The sequence below is a fragment of the Brachypodium distachyon genome, chromosome 3 (assembly GCF_000005505.3).
Source record: "Brachypodium distachyon strain Bd21 chromosome 3, Brachypodium_distachyon_v3.0, whole genome shotgun sequence".
NCBI lineage: Eukaryota > Viridiplantae > Streptophyta > Magnoliopsida > Poales > Poaceae > Brachypodium > Brachypodium distachyon.
In genome coordinates, this window is record NC_016133.3 from 39,187,772 (window position 1) to 39,211,331 (window position 23,560).

General features: G+C 47.1%; 4 protein-coding genes, 1 long non-coding RNA gene and 1 pseudogene across 13 annotated transcripts; 3 read left to right on the forward strand and 3 right to left on the reverse strand.

Moving 5' to 3' along the window:
• LOC100842869 (pentatricopeptide repeat-containing protein At3g47530) lies at nucleotides 1-4,781 on the forward strand. Of its 9 annotated transcripts, XM_024460504.1 has the most exons (4): nucleotides 1-3,206; nucleotides 3,312-3,426; nucleotides 3,534-3,653; nucleotides 4,104-4,781. In XM_024460504.1, the coding sequence occupies exon 1, from the start codon at nucleotides 9-11 to the stop codon at nucleotides 1,785-1,787; it is 1,779 nt and encodes a 592-aa protein (XP_024316272.1). In that variant the 5' UTR covers nucleotides 1-8; the 3' UTR covers nucleotides 1,788-3,206; nucleotides 3,312-3,426; nucleotides 3,534-3,653; nucleotides 4,104-4,781. The 9 variants fall into 9 exon arrangements, with proteins under 9 accessions (XP_024316272.1, XP_024316268.1, XP_024316269.1 ...); XM_024460500.1 differs by having other exon boundaries at nucleotides 3,312-3,653; XM_024460501.1 differs by having other exon boundaries at nucleotides 3,534-4,781.
• A 679-nt stretch (nucleotides 4,782-5,460) lies between these two features.
• On the forward strand, nucleotides 5,461-7,355 carry LOC100838612 (ribonuclease 1). The gene is made up of 3 exons (XM_003574507.4): nucleotides 5,461-5,916; nucleotides 5,999-6,154; nucleotides 6,613-7,355. Exons 1-3 carry the CDS (start codon nucleotides 5,656-5,658, stop codon nucleotides 7,036-7,038), a joined length of 843 nt encoding a protein of 280 aa, XP_003574555.3. The 5' UTR covers nucleotides 5,461-5,655; the 3' UTR covers nucleotides 7,039-7,355.
• Nucleotides 7,356-8,653: 1,298 nt separating this feature from the next.
• Nucleotides 8,654-11,204, reverse strand: LOC100838923 (malate dehydrogenase, chloroplastic). The gene is made up of 2 exons (XM_003574508.4): nucleotides 10,906-11,204; nucleotides 8,654-10,167 (listed from the first exon to the last, which is right to left on the reverse strand). Exons 1-2 carry the CDS (start codon nucleotides 11,187-11,189, stop codon nucleotides 8,958-8,960), a joined length of 1,494 nt encoding a protein of 497 aa, XP_003574556.2. The 5' UTR covers nucleotides 11,190-11,204; the 3' UTR covers nucleotides 8,654-8,957.
• On the forward strand, nucleotides 11,152-12,797 carry LOC112271437. Its single transcript, XR_002964373.1, has 2 exons — nucleotides 11,152-12,096; nucleotides 12,196-12,797. It is a non-coding gene; the product is annotated as an uncharacterized LOC112271437 (long non-coding RNA).
• A 2,766-nt stretch (nucleotides 12,798-15,563) lies between these two features.
• On the reverse strand, nucleotides 15,564-16,665 carry LOC100839229 (hyphally regulated cell wall protein 1). Its single transcript, XM_003574509.4, has one exon. It carries the CDS (start codon nucleotides 16,521-16,523, stop codon nucleotides 15,831-15,833), a length of 693 nt encoding a protein of 230 aa, XP_003574557.2. The 5' UTR covers nucleotides 16,524-16,665; the 3' UTR covers nucleotides 15,564-15,830.
• Nucleotides 16,666-18,465: 1,800 nt separating this feature from the next.
• Nucleotides 18,466-21,645, reverse strand: LOC100843175 (annotated as a pseudogene).
• Nucleotides 21,646-23,560: the final 1,915 nt, after the last annotated feature.

Here is a 23,560-nt window from a genome sequence, read left to right on the forward strand (position 1 = left end):
CTACTGCCATGGCACTCGCATCACATCTATCTCAAGCTCTCTTCCCCGCCGCCTCGCCCTCCGCCGCTGCCGGAGCACTCCTCGCCTCGACATCGCCGCTCCCCGTGCGCCACTTACTACAGCTGCACGCGCACCTGCTCCGCACCGGCGTCCTCCTCCTCTCCCCCACCGCCGCCTCCGCCTTCTTTTCCGTCGCAGCCTCCTCCCTGCCCTCCCTTCGAGCGCTCGCCGTCCTCCAGCACCACCTTACCGCGGCCTCCCTCCCCTCCACCTTCTGCTGCAACTCCATCCTCCGCTGCCTCTCCGAGTCCGACGCCCTCAGCTTCCTCCGCCGCATGCGCACCCTCGGCCGCCGCGGGAACGCCTTCTCTCTAGCCATCCTCCTCAAGCCCTGCCGCACCCTCTCTCATGCGCGCCAGCTTCACGCCAACGTCGTGATAGAGGGGCACCTCCGGGATTCCCTTCTGGCCACCTCTCTGATGCGGTCCTATGCCATCTGTGGTGTTGGGGACTGCGCGCGTAAAGTGTTTGATGAAATGGTGATGAAGGATACGGTGGCGTGGAACGTTCTGATCACTTGCTACGCGAGAAACAAGAGGACGAAGGACACACTGTGGCTTTTTGATGAGATGAGGAGAGGTGAGAGTGAGGTGAAGCCGGATGAGGTCACCTGCATTCTACTCCTCCAGGCATGCACGAGCTTGGGTGCGCTCGATTTCGGGGAGCAGATCTGGGAGTACGCCGTGGAACATGGTTATGGGTGTGAATTGAAGGTCCGCAATTCGGTGATCACGATGTACACGAGGTGTGGGTGTGTGGAGAAGGCATACCAGGTGTTTTGTCACACTCCTCAGAAGAGTGTGGTCACCTGGAGTGCGATGATCATGGGATTGGCAGCAAATGGCTTCGGGGAAGATGCTATTTCAGCATTTGAGGAGATGAGTAGATCAGGTGTGGTTCCTGATGGGCAGACTTTTACCGGTGTGCTCTCTGCATGTAGTCATAGTGGGTTGGTTGATGAGGGTTTCAGGTTTTTTGATATGATGCGCTATGAATATAAGATGATGCCAAATGTTCGCCATTATGGGTGCATTGTTGACCTAATGGGCCGTGCTGGCTTGCTTGATGAGGCATACGAGCTTGTGGTCAAAGAGATGAAGGTTGCACCAGATGCAACAATTTGGCGAACTCTTCTTGGTGCATGCCGAATCCATGGTCATGTTGATCTTGGGGAGAAGGTCATCAGTCATCTAATTGAACTTAAAGCACAGCAAGCTGGGGATTATGTTCTACTGCTGAATACATATGCAGCAGCGGGGGATTGGGAGAAGGTAGCAGAAGTAAGGAAGTTGATGAGGGAGAATGAAATCCAAACTACTCCTGGCTGCACAACAGTTGAGCTTAACGGTGAGCTCCATGAATTTATTGCAGATGATGCTTCGCATCCAAGAAAGGCAGAGATATACGGAAAGCTTGATGAGATAAACAGACATCTAAGAATTGCTGGTTATGTTCCACATGTGTCATCTGATTTGCATGATTTGGATTCAGAGGGGAAGGAGTGTGCCCTCACCTATCACAGTGAAAAACTGGCGATTGCTTTTGCCCTTCTTGTGATGCCACAACGTAGACCAATAAGACTTGCAAAAAATCTTCGTGTTTGTGTAGACTGCCACAATTTCACAAAAGTATTTTCTGGTGTTTATAATCGATTAGTGATTGTTAGGGACAGAACCCGATTCCATCATTTCAATGGGGGTCAGTGCTCATGCAATGATTATTGGTAGACCATCATTGTTTCTCTGTTGCATTTAGTCATCTAGGACACATGTCGGAGATTTGAAGTGTCCGCGCACATTGGATGTGAGCACTGGATATCTGCCACCACAGTTGCTGAATTTGGCAACCATGGTACCAAATGCAATTGATGGCCTATAGAAGACAACAGAAAATTTACATGGGTTATTCAGTGACTGTCAGACATTATCTTATCAGGGTGTATGGACCTGGTCCCCAGAGAAAAACTATCTGATTGAAATTCTTCAGTTTGGATGCAGCCACATCTGTATGCAGGGTCTTCTTTATAACAGATATGTCGGAGACTTGGGCAGTGATTTAGTTAGAAAGTTTGTATGTCCATTGGATTCCCCCATCCAATTGAAGACAATCCAATATACTGCATATAGGAACTCTGCTTATTATAAGATGCTATGTTGGCATGCCATAGAATAGCCTTGGTTAAAAGCGGAACAGAAACAGGTGGTGGATCCTGTCACATCAGTTTTCAGTGATAAGCACTTGTGCATTGGAATTACAGGAATAAACAATAAGTGGTTTCCACTATTAGACCACTGCTGCATGTGTGGATCTCTTACCAGACAACAATGGCTGATCACTTTAATAAGTCTGATGAAGCATGGCTACTTCAGTTTGGCAACATTGATTATACTCAAGATGCAAGCCAGTAAACCTTCATGTGAGCTGTTCAAGGACCGTTGACAGCATATGTATGAATGTATCAGAACAGCACAATGGTGAAATGCAAGGTGCACACAATTGCAAACATCTGAACTAGTTGAAAATGAAAATACATGATTTTTTTAACACCCATACGTAATACTTTCAACAACACCATAAGTATGCTTGTACATTTCCTTTAGCCGCAAATTGGCACAACATCTGGCTTTAATTGAGAAGTCAACCAGGGGCTTACTGCCTATCTCCACAGATGGTGGGCTAGCCAGCCGGATTCGAACCCTCACTCCTTAATCATTTCCGCTACCTAGTCCTCCTAGGTATCCATCGTATATCTGCTTTGATAGACCCTATTACTCATCTGGCACTATATGAACTTTTGAATGGAATGATTACATGTTTCCAATGCTGGTTCCATTTTTCCAGTGTAAACATCATAACTGTAGTTTATCTGCTCAAAATCCCAACACAGTAAGTTATATGGAATGTTTATGATTCGAATGTTCTAAGTTGCAATACGCATGTATTTAATGACACTCATACAATTAGAATTTAGAATTGGTATCTCTGAAATCAGAATTTATGCTATTTTGCCCTTGTATGAAATTCTATCAACAGTCATGAGGATGTCCATTCTCCATTGCATTTGAGACCGGGATTGATTCCTAAGGGAAGAAATGCATCACCTTCATACATTTACTTTCAGAGAAAGCGAACGTATTTCTGCAGAGGTTAGCTTTTACGCATTTATTCTGCCTCTATACTAATTTGTTTAATTGTCTTGCTCTTTCTAGTTAATGCAAACTTAGTTCGTATTCCTTTCTCTTGCCAAACAGGCGTCCTACACTGATCAATAACGAGTTCCATTTTGTGCGGCAGCTCCTAGACTTCGTTGATGAATTCAAGATTGTTGATGTGATACTCAAGCCCTTTGCAATCACATAGAAAGAGGTACCCTCCAGTGACCCAATTTATTTTCATTTGTTGCCTGCAATGAACTACCTATGTTCTTTGTTCTTACTAGGAAGTAGGAATGATGTGTCCATATGTATGTCTAGATACTCCTGCTTTTTTGCAAACTGATGATTGTCTAGTGCTCCATCATCTTTGATGTGAGAAGTCTGAACACCGCTGGCTCCAAGTCTGAAGTCTGAACACAAAGCTAATTCAGTGCATTGGTAAGCTCTTGTGAGTTGTGACACGTATTGCCATTTTGTCCTCTCTGTGACCGGCATCTAGGGTCTGTACTGGAATATCCACATGAAGGTTCCTCTGATGTGTCCCGAACTCCTGATTTGCTCCCGATCAATGATCCGTCCTTCATCCATTCAAACATGTACCCTTTGTTTAATAATCAGATAAAAAAGTCCGTGATCTCAGGAATTAGATTTTCTTATATACACGTGCCAATAATTGTGGTCTATCAGAGTAGCCGTTGCCATTGGATTATGTGCACATTAGCAAACTCAACAGAAGCTGTTCTGACAACATTCTCACTGCACCTACTGCAGCTGATAATTAAAAAAAAGTTTAATCATGTTATGTTATATGGCAGCATGATTGTTCGTGTTTGCATGCCCATTTTAGCTTCAATTTTATTTGTTGTTTTCTGGTGGCTCATTTTTTAGTTCACGGAGTTACTTTAAGCATGGATAAGGAGATGCAAGAAGCAAATGTCACGTCCAACATCCATGTCGATTGCTTCGTCAACAACCCCTTTGAAAAACCTTGACGAGACAATAAGTCTTGGCTTCTCAGGCTGAAACTTAAACGAGGCTAAGCAAGCAGCAGTTTATTTCTGCTAAGAGTATTCTGTTAAAGTATCTTTTTATTGGCAGGCTCAACCTAATATATCCTGACTTGTTTGGTGCTCGATCTCGCCGTGTGGTTTCTATCGTTCCCCTGTTGTTGGACCATGGACGGCAGCCGACCACGTCCTTACGCTGGGACTGCTGCCGTGCTTAGCTGCAATACCTAGTCACTATCATCCAAGTTGCAAGGACTCTTCAGCACGATTTGTAATATTGAATTTGTGCAGTTTCTGGTAGGAAATGGATCGTTTCATGCAAACTTTCTACTCGCTCTACTAGCATTCTTGCACGTAGTACTCCCTCAGTCCAACAAAAAATGTCTCATATTTGTGAAAATTTGAATGTAGCTAGACATAACTTACTGTACAGATGTATTCAAATTTAGTCGAAGTTGAAACATCCTTTGTTGTTGTTGGACGGAGGGAGTATATGTTTACGGAGTGTACAGTGTGCATATTCAATGCTTTGCATCTATTAAAAGAAAATTGCAACACATACGCGTCCATGTGGTTGGCGCACATATACTCTCTCGCATCTGGCATTTCTCAACAGCCAGTTGGTTGGCCGCGCACGTTTCGTACTTGGGTCTCCGGACATCCGCCAGGATATACCGTACAAGCGATAGAGTGGAGCTCGAGTGAACACAAAAATCTCCCCTCCAGCCCTCAAAATCGCCATTAATCTCTCTCGCCGAAAATGTCCCAATCATCCGTCTCAAAGCCAACCCCGCACGGCTCATTGGAATTGACCGGGGATAAGCGAGCGATAGCTAGCGTCGCATATTCGCCACGTTCATGGGCGACAGGCTGCCTTCTGGCGTCTGCTCTTTCCCACCCTGATAACGACGCAGCTCGCCAGCGACAGTACGCCGACGCCGATGCCGGCAGTTTGAACGCTCCCAAAGGCCCAAATTCTAAACGGCCGCGTAACGTACGTGCCAACGGCGCTGTTGCTTTTGCTCCCCAATTATGGCTGGCTAGAATATGCTGCTAGTAGTGCATTGGTATCTTACTGGTAAGATTTTGCTCTGGTACTAAAATGGAAATGCTAGCTTTTTCAGGAATTAAAGCATTTCCTTCTCACGGCCCATGTAAATTGATTTGGCTAGCAAATTACAAGAAACTGCCAGAGGAGATTAAGGATGGGGGTGGTGGAAACGGCAACTGTCAAATTGCAGTTGCTGCTCGATCCACCAAAATTTGTGCTGCTTGCCTTGTACACCTTGGCACCTTGCCTTGCCTCCACCCACACACAACACAACACAAGCAAGCCAGCAATAAATCCGTCCTTGGAATGCACGTTTTGCAAACCTCCAATTCTTTTTCTTCTTCAACGTACAGTACGCCGTTGCCATTGTACATGCACATCAATGATCCGGGATCCACACCTGCCTAAGAAGAATGCCTATAAATTCACAGCCCCGATAGCCTGCAATCCTCATCACCATCGACGACTCCCACCCATCTCATCTCCAAGAATAAACACATCCAATAGAGAATCGACCGAGATAGCTCCTGGAGCCATGAGGGCGCACCTCTCCCTGGCCGTCCTTCTCGTCCTGACCATCGGGTGCGCGGCGCCGGCGTTGGCGGCGGCGCAGGACTACGACTTCTTCTTCCTCGTGCTGCAGGTGAGTTGATCAGTTAGGTTCAATCGGGTTCGTGCAAAGATCGACGTGGCTTAATTCTGTCGGTTGCTGATATATGGTGCAGTGGCCGGGGTCGTACTGCGACACGAAGAAGAGCTGCTGCTACCCGAAGTCGGGGAAGCCGGCGGCGGACTTCGGGATCCACGGGCTGTGGCCCAACCGCGATGATGGAACCTACCCGCAGGACTGCAACCCCGACAACGCGTTCGACCCCTCCAAGGTCTTGATCTTTTCCTTCCTAATTTCTCGCATGCATCCATGGCCGGCCTGGCCCTGGTGCGTGCGTTTCTTGTTTGTTCCTTCTTGTTTCTGTCCTCTTTTTGGGAAGAAAAAAAAAGCAATATGCTAGTAGTAATAATTTATTTTCTAAAATATAAATAGAAAGAAGCGATACGCTAGTATACTAATTTATTTTCAGAAATAAATTCTTGCCTGATTTTCTTCTCGCCCGAAAATTAATGCTGGATATTGCCAAGATTCGCCACAAACACACATTTTTTTTCTCTGTTTGTTCTGCGATTGGGCGCTTACGTTACTGGTTGGTGATTACCTTGCGTGCACGCACTGTTGTTCTTGTTCTTAATCTGCACGAGACAAAGGATAATCAGGATTGAAGGAACAAAAAAAAAGACGAGCCCAAAAAATTGTAAATTAACATGGTTGGCGTCCATAATGCAGGTGAGCGACCTGCTGGGCAGCATGCGCAAGAACTGGCCGACGCTGGCGTGCCCGACCAACGACGGCGTCCGCTTCTGGGGCCACGAGTGGGAGAAGCACGGCACCTGCGCCGAGAACCTCTTCGACGAGCACGGCTACTTCAGCACCGCGCTCCGCCTCCGGGACCAGCTCCGGGTCCTCGACGCGCTCCGCTCCGGCGGCATCAGCCCGGACGGCGGCTACTACACGCTGAGCGCCATCAAGGGCGCCATCCAGCAAGGGACGGGGTTCGAGCCCTTCGTGGAGTGCAACCGCGATGAGTCCGGCAACTCGCAGCTCTACCAGCTCTACTTCTGCGTCGACGCCGGCGCGACGAAGTTCGTCGAGTGCCCCGTGTCGCCCGGCGGCCGCCCCTGCGGCAACAGGATCGAGTTCCCGGCATTCTGACTGATGATTTCTGGTGGTTGATCATATATGGCTATTCTTCATTTGGTCTTTGATGATTTCTTCAGACTTGACAGAATAAACTCAAGGATGTTCGATCATGGTGCTGATTTCCTTCCTTTTTTTTTCCTGCATTAATTCTCTGCATAATCTTGCCAAGTGCTGGAGTTCTTGATTGATGTGTATGATATGATGGGACTTTTTTTCTAGAATACATGATATGATGGGACTGGTGTACACATATGGAGCTGATTGCTCCTTCATATTCAGAGATCGATTGATATCAAGGGGCATTGTTTCCTGTCGTTAGTTCAGTTTAATTCAGTTCAGGATGCCCATGTAAATCTCTGACTGCTATCGCCGTTTCATAATTTGACACACTAGAGATTTTGTTTTCTTAAAAAAAAAACTTGTCCGCCCCTCTTACCACCTGATTTCAGGCAACAATGGCTGAGGGCGCTGAATCACAAGATTTGCCATCCCTGGAGTTTGGTGGTTCACAGGTCACTTGTGTTGTCCACACCACACCACTACTTGGTACCAAGACCAAACTCTTCTACTGTACTACGCAAGGTTTCAGGTTTTTTTTTCCAGGATTAACTAACCCGGTAATGGAATGCTGGAGGACGTACCGCAACCGCATGTTCTGAGCATTCCAATCTCTGAGGATACTGAAGATTTCTTGCCATGAAAACTTGACAAGGGCATGTTTACAGTCAGATATGTGTATAAGTTGCATATTGATGTAGTAAGACGTCAGGACAGCATGAGACATGGGTCCATGGGGAAGGAATAAATGGACAATCGCGGAAGCAGGCAAAGCTGTGTAAACTAGACTGTCCTTGTAGGTTCACCGCTTTATGGAAGAAGCCATCCGCTCCGAATTAACATTTTGCAAGATGGGGTGTTGATCTGGACACTAGGTGTGTGAGATGCCCTAAATTCTTTGCACATGGTGGCCATCTGTTTCTAAACTGTAAGGAAGTTAAGCAGCGTTGGGTGTTGGCGAGCTCTCCAGCCTGAACAAGTGAGGCTGCAGCTCACACGCTATGCACCTCGACGCTGGAGATGATCGAACAGGTACTCTGCTTTCCGTATGGTCGCATGAAGCTAGCAGTTGCATTGCTTTGGTGCTGGTGGCATGAAACAAATGAGGAAAATCATCAAAACACCTTTCTACAAAAAAAGTGATTTAGCTGCCTTAGACGTAATACAAGTGTTCCATCTAACAAATGGCGCTAAAAAAATAGGGCTGCCAACGAAACCGTGGAAAGATGGAATGTGCTAGCAAACGAGTAGCGGCGAAGCCTAGGATTGTGCAACAGATGGAAACGTTTGATTCCAAAGTCACTAAACCAAGAAAAAGAATCAAATTCTAGCAGAAGTAGAGGTATTATTGGTCGTGAGCTTAGAATCTAACAACATATGCTGGATTCCAGCCGTCCCTCTCACCGAGTCGTCGTCCTCCATCTATGGCAAAAGCGAGAAAACAAAATTTTCCATTAACTCACCAATCAAAATAACACGGAAAAATGACACAAGTAGACAGGGAGACGATGTTTTCTCCGAGAGCTGGGAATCTGACGGTGACCACATAGTAGACATCAGAGGATCCAGGTAACTATCAAAGATGTGCTTTATTATTATTCCATTGTTTGTCAACTTCGACGAGCTACAAGAACAGCCAGCCAGAGTAGAACAGGACCAAAATTGATGTGTCAAGCAAAATAAGGCCCCAGAACAGGGAGCAAGTTGAGGACATGTAAAATGGAACAATATCATAAGAAACCGGCGAACAATTGTAGCTGCTCTGGGCATCCTCCTACATGTCAATATGGAAAATTCTAGGCTGCAAAACTAAGAGATAACAAGAATGGTTTTGCCTTTATTTCTCTTCATATGGAATTATCAATCTGCTCGCTTCAAACGGATGCAGTAGCTCCCTGCTGTTTGTGCACAAACTCAATGCCCTTCTCGATGCTGCCCTTCAGCTCAGGCTTCAAAGCTTCGAGAGCCTTGGCCTCGTACTCGGTCACTCCCTCCAGGTCGGAGGAAATGATGGACTCAACGCCGTTCTTTCCAAGCTTCACTCTGGATGCGAAAAATGGCAGCTCGGTTAACTCAGACTGAACATACGTGCACTCATAAACATCTGGATCACCAGCCAGTGCACGGAGTGATGACTCGACAAATCTGGCAGCAGCATAAGCCATGGACAGGGTAGCAGATCCAGCACCAGCTTTCGCCTCCACCACCTCTGTCCCCGCATTCTGTATCCTCTTTGTCAGCTCCTCAGTTTCCTCTTCCGTGAAGGTGACAGATGGCCTAGTCTTTGACAACAACGGTAGGATTGTAATCCCAGCATGACCACCCACAACTGGAACATCAACATCAATGAGCTTAAGGTTCTTCTTCTGAGCAACAAATGTGTTAGCTCGGACAACATCCAGGGTGGAAACTCCGAAAAGCTTCTTGGGATTGTAGACACCCTTCTGTTTCAGAATCTCAGCAGCAATTGGCACTGTGGAGTTGACTGGGTTGCTGATAATATGGATGAAGGCCTCTGGGCAATTGTCTGCAACAGCCTCAATAAGTGACTTGACAATGCCCGCATTGATGTTAAAAAGGTCATCACGAGTCATGCCTGGCTTCCTTGGGACCCCGGCAGGAATGACAACAACATCCGCACCTTTCAAGCAGTCGGCTAATTCTCCCGGGCCAGTAAAGTCCAGAACCTGAGAAGGTGTGTTGCAATGGCTGAGATCAGCAGCAACTCCCTTGACGTTTGCAATATCATACAGGCGCAGTTCTGAGACCAGAGGAGACATCTTAATTAACAGGCCCAATGGTTGACCAATGCCACCAGCAGCACCAAGTACCGCCACTTTGTAAGATGCCTCAGGTGATATCTGAGCTCCAGATTTGGCCTTTGGCACGATCCTTGGGGTAACAGATGCCCGAAGGGATGCATTCTTGCCGAGGAATGACGATCCTGTTTCGAAGCTAATCGACGACGATGATGCCTTTAAGCCACTGTAGCTAGTGATGCCATGATTTCTTGGCTTTGAGATCAGAGCAGCCTGAGCACTAACTGAACTAATGGTAATAGCTGATGCCATGGCCAAGTGTAGTCTGCAGAGACAGAGTTTCATCAGATTTATATACGAGGGCAAGATAATACACAGCAGTAACATGAAGAGTCGAGTTTAAGGATTGTAACTACATTAACATCTACAAACACTGGGAACGGATACTGATGAGGAAAAAAACCCTATCATCCGGCTATTTCGTTGAAAACTGAAATTCGTGCAAGGAACAACAGACAACTAACGGCACGCTGCCAGAGCATGAAATCCCTCCAGATCTTGATCAGTACGCATCGGCATATGAGAATTGCTTGTTAGCTGGTCCGACTTCCAGTAACTACAAGGAGCAGCCGAGAGAAGTAACCATAAACAAAGATTCATGTCTAACGAAACATAAACAAATATCCGTATGGGTGGATTTAGTGATTCCACGGGATTTCTACAGCCGAACAATCGACAGGGGAAGGGTATGGGATCCAGTGCAACCATAAAGCCGTCGCTCGCCGCACGTGACCTCCAGACAGCAAAGGGGAAGGGTGGAGCTGCGGGAGGGAGGCACGCCTCGTCGAGGAACGGTAGCACCCTGGCGGGAGAAGGGCCCAGCCGAGCCAGATCTGGGCCAATTGGTGCGCGCAGAAAAGGGTGGATAGGCGTCAGCGCCGGCCAGAGCGTCTGGTGGCGCCCGCCGGGGAGGCTCTCGGCTCGAACGGCAGCCGAGATTTTCTTCGAGAATCCACAATCGAGATCGAGATGAAACCAATGAGCAGGAGATGGGATTGTTTACCTTGGGAGGAGGCAGCGGGAGAGAGGAGCAGATGGAATTTGCTGCGGGCGCCCCTTGGCTCGCCTCGGCTCTGCTCTTTTTCTTGGCTGGGGGCAGGTGGGTTTGGAGTGCTTTGGACTCTTGGATGGCAAAGAGGGCAGGGCTGCGGCGCAGGAGCCTTTTATTAATCGCGGCTCCTCCTCGCACGCTGGAGACGGCGACGGCAGCAGCTCCCTCGTAGACAACGGCAGAGCTCCCACGGAGTTGAATCCTCTCCGTCCGTCCTTCTGCTGGACCCGGTTCATGGGCCTGTTGGGCCAAATCCAGCTGGGACGTGGGAGTCGGGAAACGAGCAAAACGTTGCTCAAGTTTTTCTACGGTACACGATAAACAGGCACAGGTGCCCATCAACTGGATTCAGGTCTCATTCTCAACCTCTCTGAGTCATGCAAAATCCATATTGAGAAAAGTACGCGCTAAACACACATTTATGTACTTGACATACATTACAACATATCCATATTGAAAATAGTATAGTACATGAAAGAAATGAAAGGTAGCCATAAAAGTAGGATTCCTTAGTTACGAGCACAAGCATACTTTTGTTTTCTTGGAAAAATGCTTGCACACTTTTGTTGTAAGACCTAAGATCGACGGGAAGATTAAGGAAATATATTTCGTAAAAAAATATGTTTATTATATTTTGATAACAATGTACTTTTCGTCCCAACTTCTTGTAAAGTTTGCAATATTTTTTTATCCTTTTCGTATAGTTTTTGTCTCTCTACTATTAAAATCGAACACCAATGATGACATGTCATAGTTTGCCACATCAATTGACTACAGGGCTAAAAGAAAAAAAATGTTGATCTAACAGGCCGACATGGAAATTCAGGCAGCATAATCATGACAAGTCGGCATTAAGGGAGCGTTTGGATTGCGTCCTGAACGTGGTAGCCTGGCCCGAGAGGCAGCCGGACGTGCGCATGCGCTTGTTTGCTTGGCATCCGCCCAGGCAGCTGCAGGCCTCCAAAATTGATGGGCTGAGCTCACCCTCGCTACCTGCCTGACCAAGTAGCTGTTTTTATCAGGCATTTTGTTCAGGACTCCAACCAAACAGGCCCTAATACCAGTTTGGATGTGGTGATGAACTACTAGTGTCCGTTTAAAAATCAAAAAACGGTTAAGAGATCATTTGCTTATTTTCAACAAGTACTCTTCTTTTCTATTGAAAAAATATACTTTCCCTAAAACTCTAACCATGGATAATTTTCTGATAATATATTTCTTAATCTTTTTCGTTGCTCGAAGATCGGCGGGGCCTATCGGGCGAGTGGCCGGTCTTTGCTGTCGACGTGGGATGGGCCTAGGCACGGTGCACAGACGACGAGTGATCAGTCTCTGCCGTGGGTACCGCTGGGCGCAGCCACAGAGGAATATCCTGTCGTGCTCGTGCACAGAGGAAAACGCCCTTTTGGATGCCTCTTGGACTCTTTGGTTGGTGGGATCTGACGGAAAGAAAAGCGTCTCTTTCCGTGGTATTTCTTCTGACGTTAATCTCGGCCACATGCGACCATCTTGCCCGGACTCAATCTGGGCTCGCGGCGGCCTGGACATACAAAGTTTAACATGTCAAGATCGTTCACAATTGGGGAAACCTTGTTCGAGGGTTCGACCAAGATTGCTGTCAAGGCCTGATGGAAGAGCCAGCCATGGACGTGTCCATCAATCCAAGAGTACACACTAGACGGTAAGCATAGCAAGTGCCCGATCTGTACTTGTGTTATTGCAAAATAATGGAGAGCAGGTAGTCCACAGAGGTTACCATGGAGAACACCATGCTGGGCTGTTGTATTTATTGTGCAACATGATCAAGTACAATTGGCTTTTATATCCTGCTTGTTTGGCTCTCATTATTCGGACATGGTATCATGGATCGATTTTTTTTATTCCATGAATTTTTTTGTTTGGTTGGCATAGAATTGGGTATATGAAATTATGAATTCAATCTCAAATTTCATATAATCATACCTATACCTAACCAAGATTTCTTTCTAAAAGACATCATTTATCTTGAATCGTCTCTCATTCTACAAATCCATGTGACAAACAAACATGATTTTTGAATTCAAATTCAACCAAACAAAATCTCTAGAGGCACACCTCGTACCAAACTACATACTTTCTCCGTCCAACAAAAAATGTCTCAAGTTTGTGTCAAAGCTGAGACATCTTTTGTTGGACGGAGGTTACACCGCACGTTTTTGCCAAATCATTGAACTAGCAAGACATAAAAAGAAAGATTTTATCGACCATGAAAAAGACTCAAATGCTAAAACGAACAGATCCAGTTAAATTCCCCTAAGGTAAGAAAAAGAGTGACCCCAATCGCGATGGGAAAATTCTCCTTTTAATTTAAATTTAAAAAAATCTTCTATGAAAATAGATGGAAGAGAAACATCCTTATCATTTGAGGGAAGTGCAGGCAGAAAAGTAGAATATGAAGTATTACATTTTTATTTTGGTCCAGGCTTTTCCCTCACATAGATGGATGGGCCGACAGAGAGAGGCTAAAACAATTCCAGACGAAATGCTCAAGAAAACAAAACAAAACAATTTTTCTTTTACTCAGAGCACGCACTGGAGTTCAACGTTTGGAATGCTATAACGCTTAGACCTGTGCCTGATCATCTGGAGCCGCCCATGATCACCATGGTCACGAACCACCTCCACACCAGTGAGGACAGTAATCTCATCATCAACCATATGGCGGCCATTGTCGTCTCGCCGAGCCCAGCCGGTGGCAATGCAAAACCTGCCTGAGCCCAGGTTCACCAAGTTCTGATATGACACAGACCACTCGTCTCCAGGTACATAGTGAAGATAATCCCAGGCATGCTTCACCACCGGTGGACAAGATGAGGAGGAGAAGCCGGAGAGGTCAAGAGCACACAGGCGGTGCTCGGTTGCACCAATGCCAAACCAGAGGCCGAGCTCGGCGACATACTCTGCTGCTCCTCGGAAGGGCAGCACCTAGCTGCCGGCCGTCAACTGCGTCCACTCACAATTCTCAACGTCAAAGCTGTAGCTGGCCCCGTCCATGGATGACACACATATGGTCCTGTCATCAATCACTGCGGCTGCCGAGAGATGCCGCTTCTTCTTCCCGTAAGTGCCGGTGCCATCGCCGTAGCGGTTGCCTTTGCCTTTGTTGTAGTCGGTGCCATTGAGAGGCTCAAGCTGCGGCAAGGATCCCAGTACCAATTTACATCAGGGGGATGAGTGTTGTAAGGATGACCAGCAGGTGTAGGTTGTTGGGGCTGCCCTCCGGCGACACAGGCCGAACAACCCTCCGGCGACACGAACGCCCTACGAGGGAAGGAGACGAACTCGAGACACGAGTATTTCCGGCAACAAACGCCTCGCCGACGAACGGCTTCTCTTTACTCAAATTGGGCACGTATCCATAACTCGACGCTACGACGGCAGCCCCGGCAACCACCACGGGCTCACCCACAGGAGAGACCACTGGACACTACATTTTTCTCCTAGCTACTACTCTCATCCGCACTCCCTAGCTCTACAAGCAGTACGGGCTTTATACACGGACCAAGCACATGCGCACGCACGCCTGCCCACCTCGCTCGCCTGGCCGCGCTCCAACGCGCACGACGCGGCTGCCTCCAACAGCCAGCAACGGTCCCTACTGCATGCAGCCAACTTGGTCCACACGCCTGAGCAACAAACTCATGCATGCCACTGACCACTAGTCTAATCAAGATTACTACTAACATAGGTTCGACGGAAGTAGCAGTCTTGGTGTAGTTGAAGGCCTCAGAGAAGCGGTCGACCGTGTAATATTTGACAACTAATATGGATCGGAGGAAGTAAAATAGAGTATTCTACTTTTCCGATAAGAGATACAGTATAACAGTTCATACCTGCAGCAGCAAAATCGAATTGTGTCTGCCTCCAATTCAAGCGAATTAAAATCTCTGAATCTACAAACCCCTGTTGTGCAGTGTCGTCAAAGATGTGAATCACGCGTGCAGATATTTCTGGCCAAACCGGATAGATATAGGCTCGGAATTACCTGGAGCTCATGGATCATGTACCACCGGAGAGGCGGCAGGGCAGCGGCGGCGATGTGGTGGAGAATAAGTAGGGCAGAAAGACGGCTGGCGGCAACGTGTTGGAGGTGTAACGAGCTTTCGATACACGTTCAGACGGTATGTACGTACGTCACTGGGCTGGGCGAGCTGGGCCAGACGATTCTTGAGTTATCGCTGGGCTGGGCTAGGCTAGGCTGCGCAGTCCTCTTTTCTTAGAAAAATGTGACCGTATTTGTCCTCGAGTCTACATATTTTGGTGTGGCGAGATCGATAGCATAGCCAAGAGAAGAAAAGAAGTACATATAATTGGATCATAATAGTGGTGAACTGAGCTTAACTCAAGTGGTTGGTTTCTTGTGGTGAAACCAGCCCACGCAGGTTCAAGTCTCAGACTTGGCATGGGTGTTCGCATTTCCTGAATTTAGTCTAATAACCAATACAGTGGTCCATGAACTGGCGAACTAAGGTCTAAAATTTCAACAAAGTTTACAATTTTGGTGGGTCTTGAAATTTCAGCCTTTCGGTTAAAAATTTCAGTTTGTATAATTTGAGCCCAACAAAAAATAGTTTATGTAAAATCAACAATCTTCATATATGCCAAATTATTCATGTCCACGTAATAGTACACATCTACATACACATATCACCTTATTCGTCATTCACCATGGTGACGACACACACAACAACCTCCACACTTATTTATGAACCAATGCATGGAGGTGATCCAAGCATATGGATGATGGGACTACAAGCTTCGCAGTTTCAAAGCACAACAGCACTAATTCAGTAGGGTAGCAATAGCATGAACTTAACCCATGCAGCAATATTTGAAGCTCACTTGCCATGCCCACTGCCAGCGTAGGAGCCAGCCCTGGACCCAGAGTACGAGCCGGCCCCGGACCCTCCATGCGGGCCAGCTCCTGACCCTGCGTAGGAGCCGGCTTCCGAGCCGGCGTACGAACCTGCCCCGGAACCTCCATGCGGGCCGGCTCCGGACCCTGCGTACGAGCCAGCTTCCGAGCCAGCGTAAGAGCCCGCGCCGGATCCTCCGTCTCCACTGTTAGAGCCCGCGTAGGAGCCAGCTCGGGAGCCGGCGTACGACCCTGCTCCGCCAGAGCCAGACCCCGCGCTCGAGCCGGCGCCTGACTCGGCGTGTGAGCCCGCGCCTGAGCCGCCCGATGACGAGCCGGAACCCGAGCTCGAGCCTGAGTAAGATCCGGACCCTGACCCTGACCCGGAGCCGGAGCCAGACCCAGAGCCTGAGTAAGACCCGGAACCGGAGCCGGACCCAGAGCCCCCGCCGCCAATGCCCACACCGATCCCTGAGCCGATCCCCACGCCGCCGCCCGTGCCGATGCCCAGGCCACCGCCGGAGCCCACTCCGACCCCGCCGCCGCCGCCGAGGTTGAGGCCCAGCCCAAGGTCCTTCCGTGCGGCGCGGCCCTCAGCCGCAAGCACAGATGCAGCCAGCACGGCAGCCCCGAACACGACGACGGCCTTCATGTGACAAGCCATCATCGTGCGCATGCAGAATTGCAGCTGACGCAGGAACGTTAATTAGAAAGATCGTACGAGCGAGGCTTGTGATCGAGACCGGTGCGATTAATTCCCGGCTGGCTCCTTTGGATGTATGGTGATCGAATCGATGGATGCGAAGATTACGGGGTTTCGCGGTGGGATTTATAGGATTCAGGTGCCGGGAGTGAGAGACGAGACGACACGACGGTGCGGTGCGTTAGTGGGGTGTGGACCGGTGGCGCGGGCTCGTGGCAGCGGCGGCCGGCTGCTAGCTGGCTGGGCCTGGGCGAGGGCCGCTGTGTGGCCGTGGCCGTTCGAGCTAGCTAGTGGAGCAATTCTACCGCGCAGATCAGGGGTGGCCTTCCGCGTGCCGCTCGACACGTATGCGTACGACGTCCGGGCACCCGCGTAGAACGCATGAAGGCGACCTTCTTCCGATGAAGCAATCTGATCACGATTTGGCTCTGCCTGTACGTGTACGAGGAATCGATGGGTGTGAGAGTGTTTGGGTGAATGCGGTGGTTCGAGAAAGGCAATGTCATTGACCCCCCTACGAGCTAGTGCTCGTCGCAAACTTTTCTCTTGTCGTATTGAGTTTGGATAGGCACTTCAACACTAGTTCTTGGACGTCTTAATCGTTTGACTCCGGAATCCCACGCGCGAGACCTGGAGCCGTTTTTCCAGCCCATCAACCAACCGATCAACGTGGAGCCCCTCCCTTCGTGCATTTGACCTTCCGGCATATGCAATGCAGCCACGTTTTCCCCGACACGGTGACCTTAAAAAAAAAATGGCGCTCAAGCTCAAACTGGTCACGCGCGCTCGTGTTCTCAGTCCCCACCTTCTGGCGGCATTTTTTTTAAGGAACCGGACGGTCGATTTCCGCCATTCGATTAGAAGAGTAGAACTGTACAAATAGTGTCAAGACGACACCCGGAAGAAGAGAGAGGGGGAAGAAAAAGAAGAAAAAAGAGAGCGCTAACGCCTAATCTCCCGTATCGAAAGAACACTCTAGCACCGCTAGTAATATCTTCCCAAACGAGGTAGGCAACCTCCAAGGCCGGAAGAGCCGTCGAGCGGAAGATCCTTATGTTTCTTTCTTTCCAGATGCCCCACCAGCAGTAGATAAGGCGGCCGTTGGTCGCCCGCTTGTCCTTCTTCGATCAGCCGTGGAGGGTGCTATCCCAGAACCCGTGGAGAGCCGTGAGAGAAGTGTCCGTCATGGCCACCCGAGGAGGCTGGGTGGTGTCATGGCTCCAGGACCGAATAAACTCCCAAAGTTGCTGCGTGTAGCAACAATCCTGCAAAGATGTAACACGGTTTCCGAGTGAATCCTGCAGAACTGGCAGATCGGGTTGTGAGGCCAACCGCAAAGGGCAAGGTTGTCCGCCGTTAGGATCTTCCCATGAGCTAGCGTCCAGGCGAAGAATTTGCATTTAGGTTCGGTGTCCGCCCGCCAAACTTTGTTGGTCCCAAAGGGCGGGTACGATCCAAGGAATTGGGCACGGTAGGCAGAGGCGGCGGAGTAGTTCCCGGAAATGGTCAAGCACCAAGAGATGGAGTCGTCCACGTTGGATAGGGAGATCCCCTGGACGCAGCTCCACAAGTCAACAAAGTCCGTCATTTGAGCATGGGTCTCATGCGAAGGAGGGAGCGGATCCAGTTGTCGTGGGAGAGCTCCTTTTGGACCGTGCGGTTTTTGCGCGAGGCAATGGCGAACAAAGAAGGCCAGCGCTCGCACGCCAAGCTGCCATCGGGCAGCCAAGCATCGTGCCAGAAGAGGCATTTCGCCCCGTTGCCAAGATGGATCTTGGTGGAAGCGCGGAAGAGGGCCCGGTCCTCATGGCTGCAGGGGAGAGGGAGGCCGAGTGCTTGACAAACCTGTTTGTCCACAAAGATTGTGGGGCAACCCTAGTACACTGCTTATGTGTTCCTTCCAAAGACAACGCACTTGCACAACATTTGGTTCCTGAAAATAGCACTAAAGATCAATTGCTCACAAGTGCTGAACATTCACGAAAAAGATCCATGGAGTACAAGTGAATAGGGTATACGGCGCTAAAGCTCTTCAGGATGTTTCAAACACATTACACACAGGAGTAGGTGGACAATCAAGAGTGGCCTTGGATCGACTTCAGTGATAAACATCAACTGAACACAAGTTGCTGCAGTGTTAACACTACAGTACCAGCTCCTCAGTCTTCGTCTCTCTCAGGAGGGAGGCCACAGGGAAGCAGCATTTTCTGTAGCACCAGAAACAACGGTTCAATAGTCTATATTGCAATACTTTGTTGAAATAGCTGCATGCTAGGAATGGACAAACGTGCAAATGGAGCCACTCTTCATATATTAGCCATTTTACTAAGTACGTTTCAACATTTGATTGTAGGCCCTGCAACTGATACATATAGCTGCCCTGAAAACAATTGTTCGCAATTGCTATTGCAAAGCAAAAAACTCCTACATAAACACCCACTGGGATACTAGACTGATTAAGATCACAAATAAAATAGGAAGATAAATCCTCTTGAGATGAATTATATAACAGTGAAACTGCTAACGAACCAAAGCAAGACTAGCATATCAACAGTAAATTCTATTGAGAGTATGCAAGAAAGCAACATAATTCGATAGCCATACCATTTATACTTTAATTCAACAGTCATACCATTCAACTAAAACTCAGTGGACGAGTTCAGATAAATTTCATAACATACCTGCATAAAATCGTAACGCTCCCTTCCAATCGATTCATTCTCAGCAATAGCGAAATATGCCAACGTTGGATAGTGCCCAATATAAGATGCGTAGCTGTCCCTTTGGATGTTTACAGCCCATTAACTGTAATAGAAGAAAATGTTGATAGTTAATATTTTATCAGCCACACAAACTAAATAAAATCTTACCAGACACATTTTAATATATAAAATTGAGATACTCACAATCTGGTTAGATCAGCATGGCCTGTTCCGATATATTTCGCTTGAAGATGCTCAAGTTGAGAGTTTATGTTGAACCTGTCGCTGCCTTTAAAATAGTGAATTGTGTTAAGAGGCGTTACCGTCAAAATGTGAAGGGTGTGAATAAAGCAACAGTTTGCTGAAAGACTATATTAACTAGTTTAAAATCTTAAGCTCAAGCAATCAAAAAGGAAAAGAAAAGGCACTGGGGGATCTGCCGATTCACATTGGTTTCTCAAAATAAGGAAATTCAAGAAATAAACATCATGATAGAGAAATTCAGAATATACAAAAAAGGTGAGCTGTAGGACTGAATTGACAGTAAAGTGTCTACTGGAGGCTAACCAACGAGTCCAACATGAAAATGGACAATCTAACCGCAAACAGTTAGAAATTAAGAATATACTACACATGTTTTTAGTTTGAGTGGACTGTTTTATCAATTCAGTTAGCAGAAAAACATCAACCAAATAAAATAGACCAAGAAATTGATTACAAAGAAAATAAGTTGTTTCACACAAGAAACACTATTTGTTATGATGATACTATCAGGCTCTCCCATTAAGGGCCTCTTCGGTTCAACCTTTTGAAGGATTCTGAAGATGTAGGAGTAGGAAAAATAAAAACAGGAATAAGATAGAAATGCATGTCCCAAAACAGAGGAATGAAAAACATGGGAATTCCATAGATCTAGGTGTTTGATTCGCAAGAATAGAAAAACCATAAGAATCCTAATAAGCATAGTCAAATCAAAGTCAAGCCACTGGCAAATAGACCTGGGAATGGTGCGGTCTGGTTTGGATCTTGTGGTGCGGAAGCTGATACGGATTCAACTGGGTTGGGTCCAAGCAGGGTGAGGACAAAACGGTCTGAACTGGAACGGGCTGAGCACAAAAACGGACTGGAGCAGTGCAGTCTGGGATCAGACCAAACACTCCCTCCCTCCCTCCCTCTCTCTCTGTCTCTCTTTCTCTTGTTGTATCTCTATAAATTTTGTAAGACACCAAGAGATTAATCAAGCTTGCAAGTTCATTCTATCTCCACTCGAATATGGTAACGGATGAAGGTTCTGATCCTGCGCTCCTTCCCCTGCCGATCTCTGTGTCGCCTGACCTATACACCTCGTACTGTAGCAGTGTGCAACACGCATCGTATGTAATAATAGATACTCCTTAACAGAAATCAGGGGGAAATTGTGTACTCTAAGAGGAGTACATTTCATAAAGATTAATCATAAAACTATCACTGTAACTTGGGAGAATGACAAGCAGTACGGTGAATTGGATACGGTCCAAGGCATATAGTATAACATGCAGAACTGTGAGCACGCCCTATAGCATCAATTGTGATTGTGGATAACAAACCAGGAGCTCATCAATAGAATTATTAACAAATAAATTAATTTAGAAGCATTCACAGCTAACTGGGGTATTCAAATGACAGTTAAAAGACAATCATGAGGAAACAATCTGTTCGCGCATAAACTGCTCACTGGATTGATCGAGTCATCTGGCACTATTATTAACCTATCCAGCGGCATCCGTGTTTCTGGCAGCATCCTAGGGATCCACTAAGTTCCAAATATGCTGGAAACCATCCAAAAGCAGTAACAGTTTTGTACAAACATGTCGTCTGGATCACAGTATTTGCATTCCCAACAAGATACCTCCTTCAGGTGATGGGTTCGTGCACACAAAACAGAATAAGCAACACACAGAGATCGATTGGGAACTACAAACCTGCATGATGGACGACGTGTCTGGTATGAACCCTGGACTGGGAGAGTTGGGAACCCTGGAAGCAGATCCAAGCTGCAACCAACAGAAAAAAAAAAAACTTAATTCTGTTCGCAATGGCGAGATGGCTAGGTCTCCCCGCTCGGTGGCTCTTCAATCTAAAGCATATATTGATTTGATCGATTCCCACTTGCTGTACTCTTCTTGTCACAGGCGTGAGGCTGTATCTTCAGCTGCTCGTTGGTCTTCGCCGCCGGCAGGTTCTATAGCAGTTAATGTGGACGCTGCCTTGTTTCAGGTTCTTCATCGCATGGGTGTGGGAGTTGTGATGCGGGATCATTGTGGTTCCTGTCTGTTGGCATGCAGTGAGTTATTAGATCACGTCGTCGATCCTGAACTTGCTGAAGCTTTGGCTGTGCCTCGGGCGATCTCCATGGCTTTAACGGAGGGCTATTCTCATATCATATTGCAGTCCGACTGTTTATCTTTGGTTCAACGTCTCTTGTCGCCGTTGGTGGATAGGAGCGTGATTGGTGTTGTGATCCAGGAGATCAAGATCCTCGTGGAGTCTTTTGTTTCTGTGTCCTTTAGTCATGTTAATCGTTCATGTAATCTAGCGGCACATGTTTTAGCTCGGTCTGCGGAGCGTTTTGTTTCTTCTGTTTTCAGATTGTGTGCACAAGAATGTATCCGAGAGACTCTTTGTAATGATGTACCATAATCAATAAAGTAATGTATTCTCTCTCAAAAAAAAAAAAAGAAGCTTGTGGGCCTGGGCCTCTCGTAGGCCTAGAATAGCAGAACACTGAACTGGATGAACGAAGGTTCAAGTCATTAAACACTTGCAAGATTGAAGATACTCCGTATAAAATTGTACTCCCTCCTTTCAAAAATATAAGTCATATAATTTTGCGTGCACTCAATTTTGTAAAAAATTAACAACTATCATACGAATTAATTAGGCCTTGAGAGTAATATTATTTTAGTTGTTTTGCAAAATTTGTGTATATCATGTTTTTTTTATTAGGAAGTGTCTATTTCTCGGTTGACTTAGAAATCAGTAGACATCATAGCCATCTGATTAAGATTTTTCTCATCGATTGCAAGTGCAGGAATCTTGCACGAATCTCAGTGATTGGAGCGGTTGTTAATGTTAACTTAGAAATAGTTATTTCTCAGTCGACTTAGAAATAGCAAAACCCTTTTTTATTAACTTTATGAACATATAAAATCAAGATTATAGTTAAAGGTTTAGATCGTTCACTACACGTATAATTATGGAGCGTTTTTACGGTGATTGTCGAGTACTTATCAGTTCTCCCGACAAAATTAATTATGTCTGTTGATATGTAATTATGGGCTACTTGTGTAAAGTGGTAACAAAAGGGTGGATCGGCTGATTTAGCATAGTTAATTACGCGGACTTAGTGATGTTAATTACGGCGGCCGTTATAGGTGGCGAGCTTTGTCTCCGATATCTAGTAAGCCGGCCGGCCGGCCGAGCTTGCCGTCAGCCCACGCCATGGATGGCAAAACTTGCGCATGGCGGAGCTGGCCAGACCCAGGCAGCAAGGGGCGACTCCAATGCCAAACACTCAGACAACGACTCTCATGTAAAATTTCTTCGCCCTTTCATAGGGGTAAAGATTTGATAACCATTAATCCTCTCGGAGCGAAGAACAACAAAAAAATGGTTCATTTACTTTCCCGTACATGGAGCTTGGAGCTCATCACCGATAGGCAACGACGGCTTTGAGTTTTATTTAACGGAACTTTGAATTCTACTGCATCGGGAGGAGGCACTGTGGTCAAAGCCGTGCGGACGTGCGATCGATGGGAGTTGGCGACCCCTGTGGGATTGATAGAATACTTACCTTCTTTTCCGGGAACCCATCCGAAAAGAACTTCAAAGTTAAACGTGCTTGGCTGAGACCAGTTTGAGGACGAGTGATCAATCAGGAACTTTTTCCCGGGAGTGCATGAGTGAGGACAAAGTGTGAGCTGCCAGGAGTGACGCTGGAGCGTGACAACCACTTATGAGTGACGGGTGTGGTACGCCCGCCACTGAACGTAAAAGGCCCGTCACTGATGATGGTCATCAGTGACGGGCAAGCACGTGACCGTCACTGATGACCACTTATGAGTGACGGGTGTGGTACGCCCGCCACTCTTGACCACTCATCAGTGCGGGAGGCCCGTCACTAATGGTTCGATGTGAAAAATAACAAAATTCACAAAAACACACATCAGTGGCGGACATCCAAGCCCGCCACTGATGATCTTGGGAAACATTTGAAGATTGAAAAAATCATAACTAATTCATAAAAAATTAGAAAAATGTGATTCTTTT

Bases quoted from the DNA above. Each gene is read 5' to 3' on its own strand.
- LOC100842869 (XM_010238410.2), top strand. From the start codon at position 9: ATGGCACTCGCATCACATCTATCTCAAGCTCTCTTCCCCGCCGCCTCG.
- LOC100838612 (XM_003574507.4), top strand. From the start codon at position 5,656: ATGATCCGGGATCCACACCTGCCTAAGAAGAATGCCTATAAATTCACA. The intron at 5,917-5,998 runs GTGAGTTGATCA...TATATGGTGCAG, and splicing joins TCTTCTTCCTCGTGCTGCAG to TGGCCGGGGTCGTACTGCGA. The intron at 6,155-6,612 runs GTCTTGATCTTT...TCCATAATGCAG, and splicing joins ACGCGTTCGACCCCTCCAAG to GTGAGCGACCTGCTGGGCAG.
- LOC100838923 (XM_003574508.4), bottom strand. From the start codon at position 11,189: ATGAACCGGGTCCAGCAGAAGGACGGACGGAGAGGATTCAACTCCGTG. The intron at 10,168-10,905 runs GTAAACAATCCC...CTGTCTCTGCAG, and splicing joins TCCCGCTGCCTCCTCCCAAG to ACTACACTTGGCCATGGCAT.
- LOC100839229 (XM_003574509.4), bottom strand. From the start codon at position 16,523: ATGCGCACGATGATGGCTTGTCACATGAAGGCCGTCGTCGTGTTCGGG.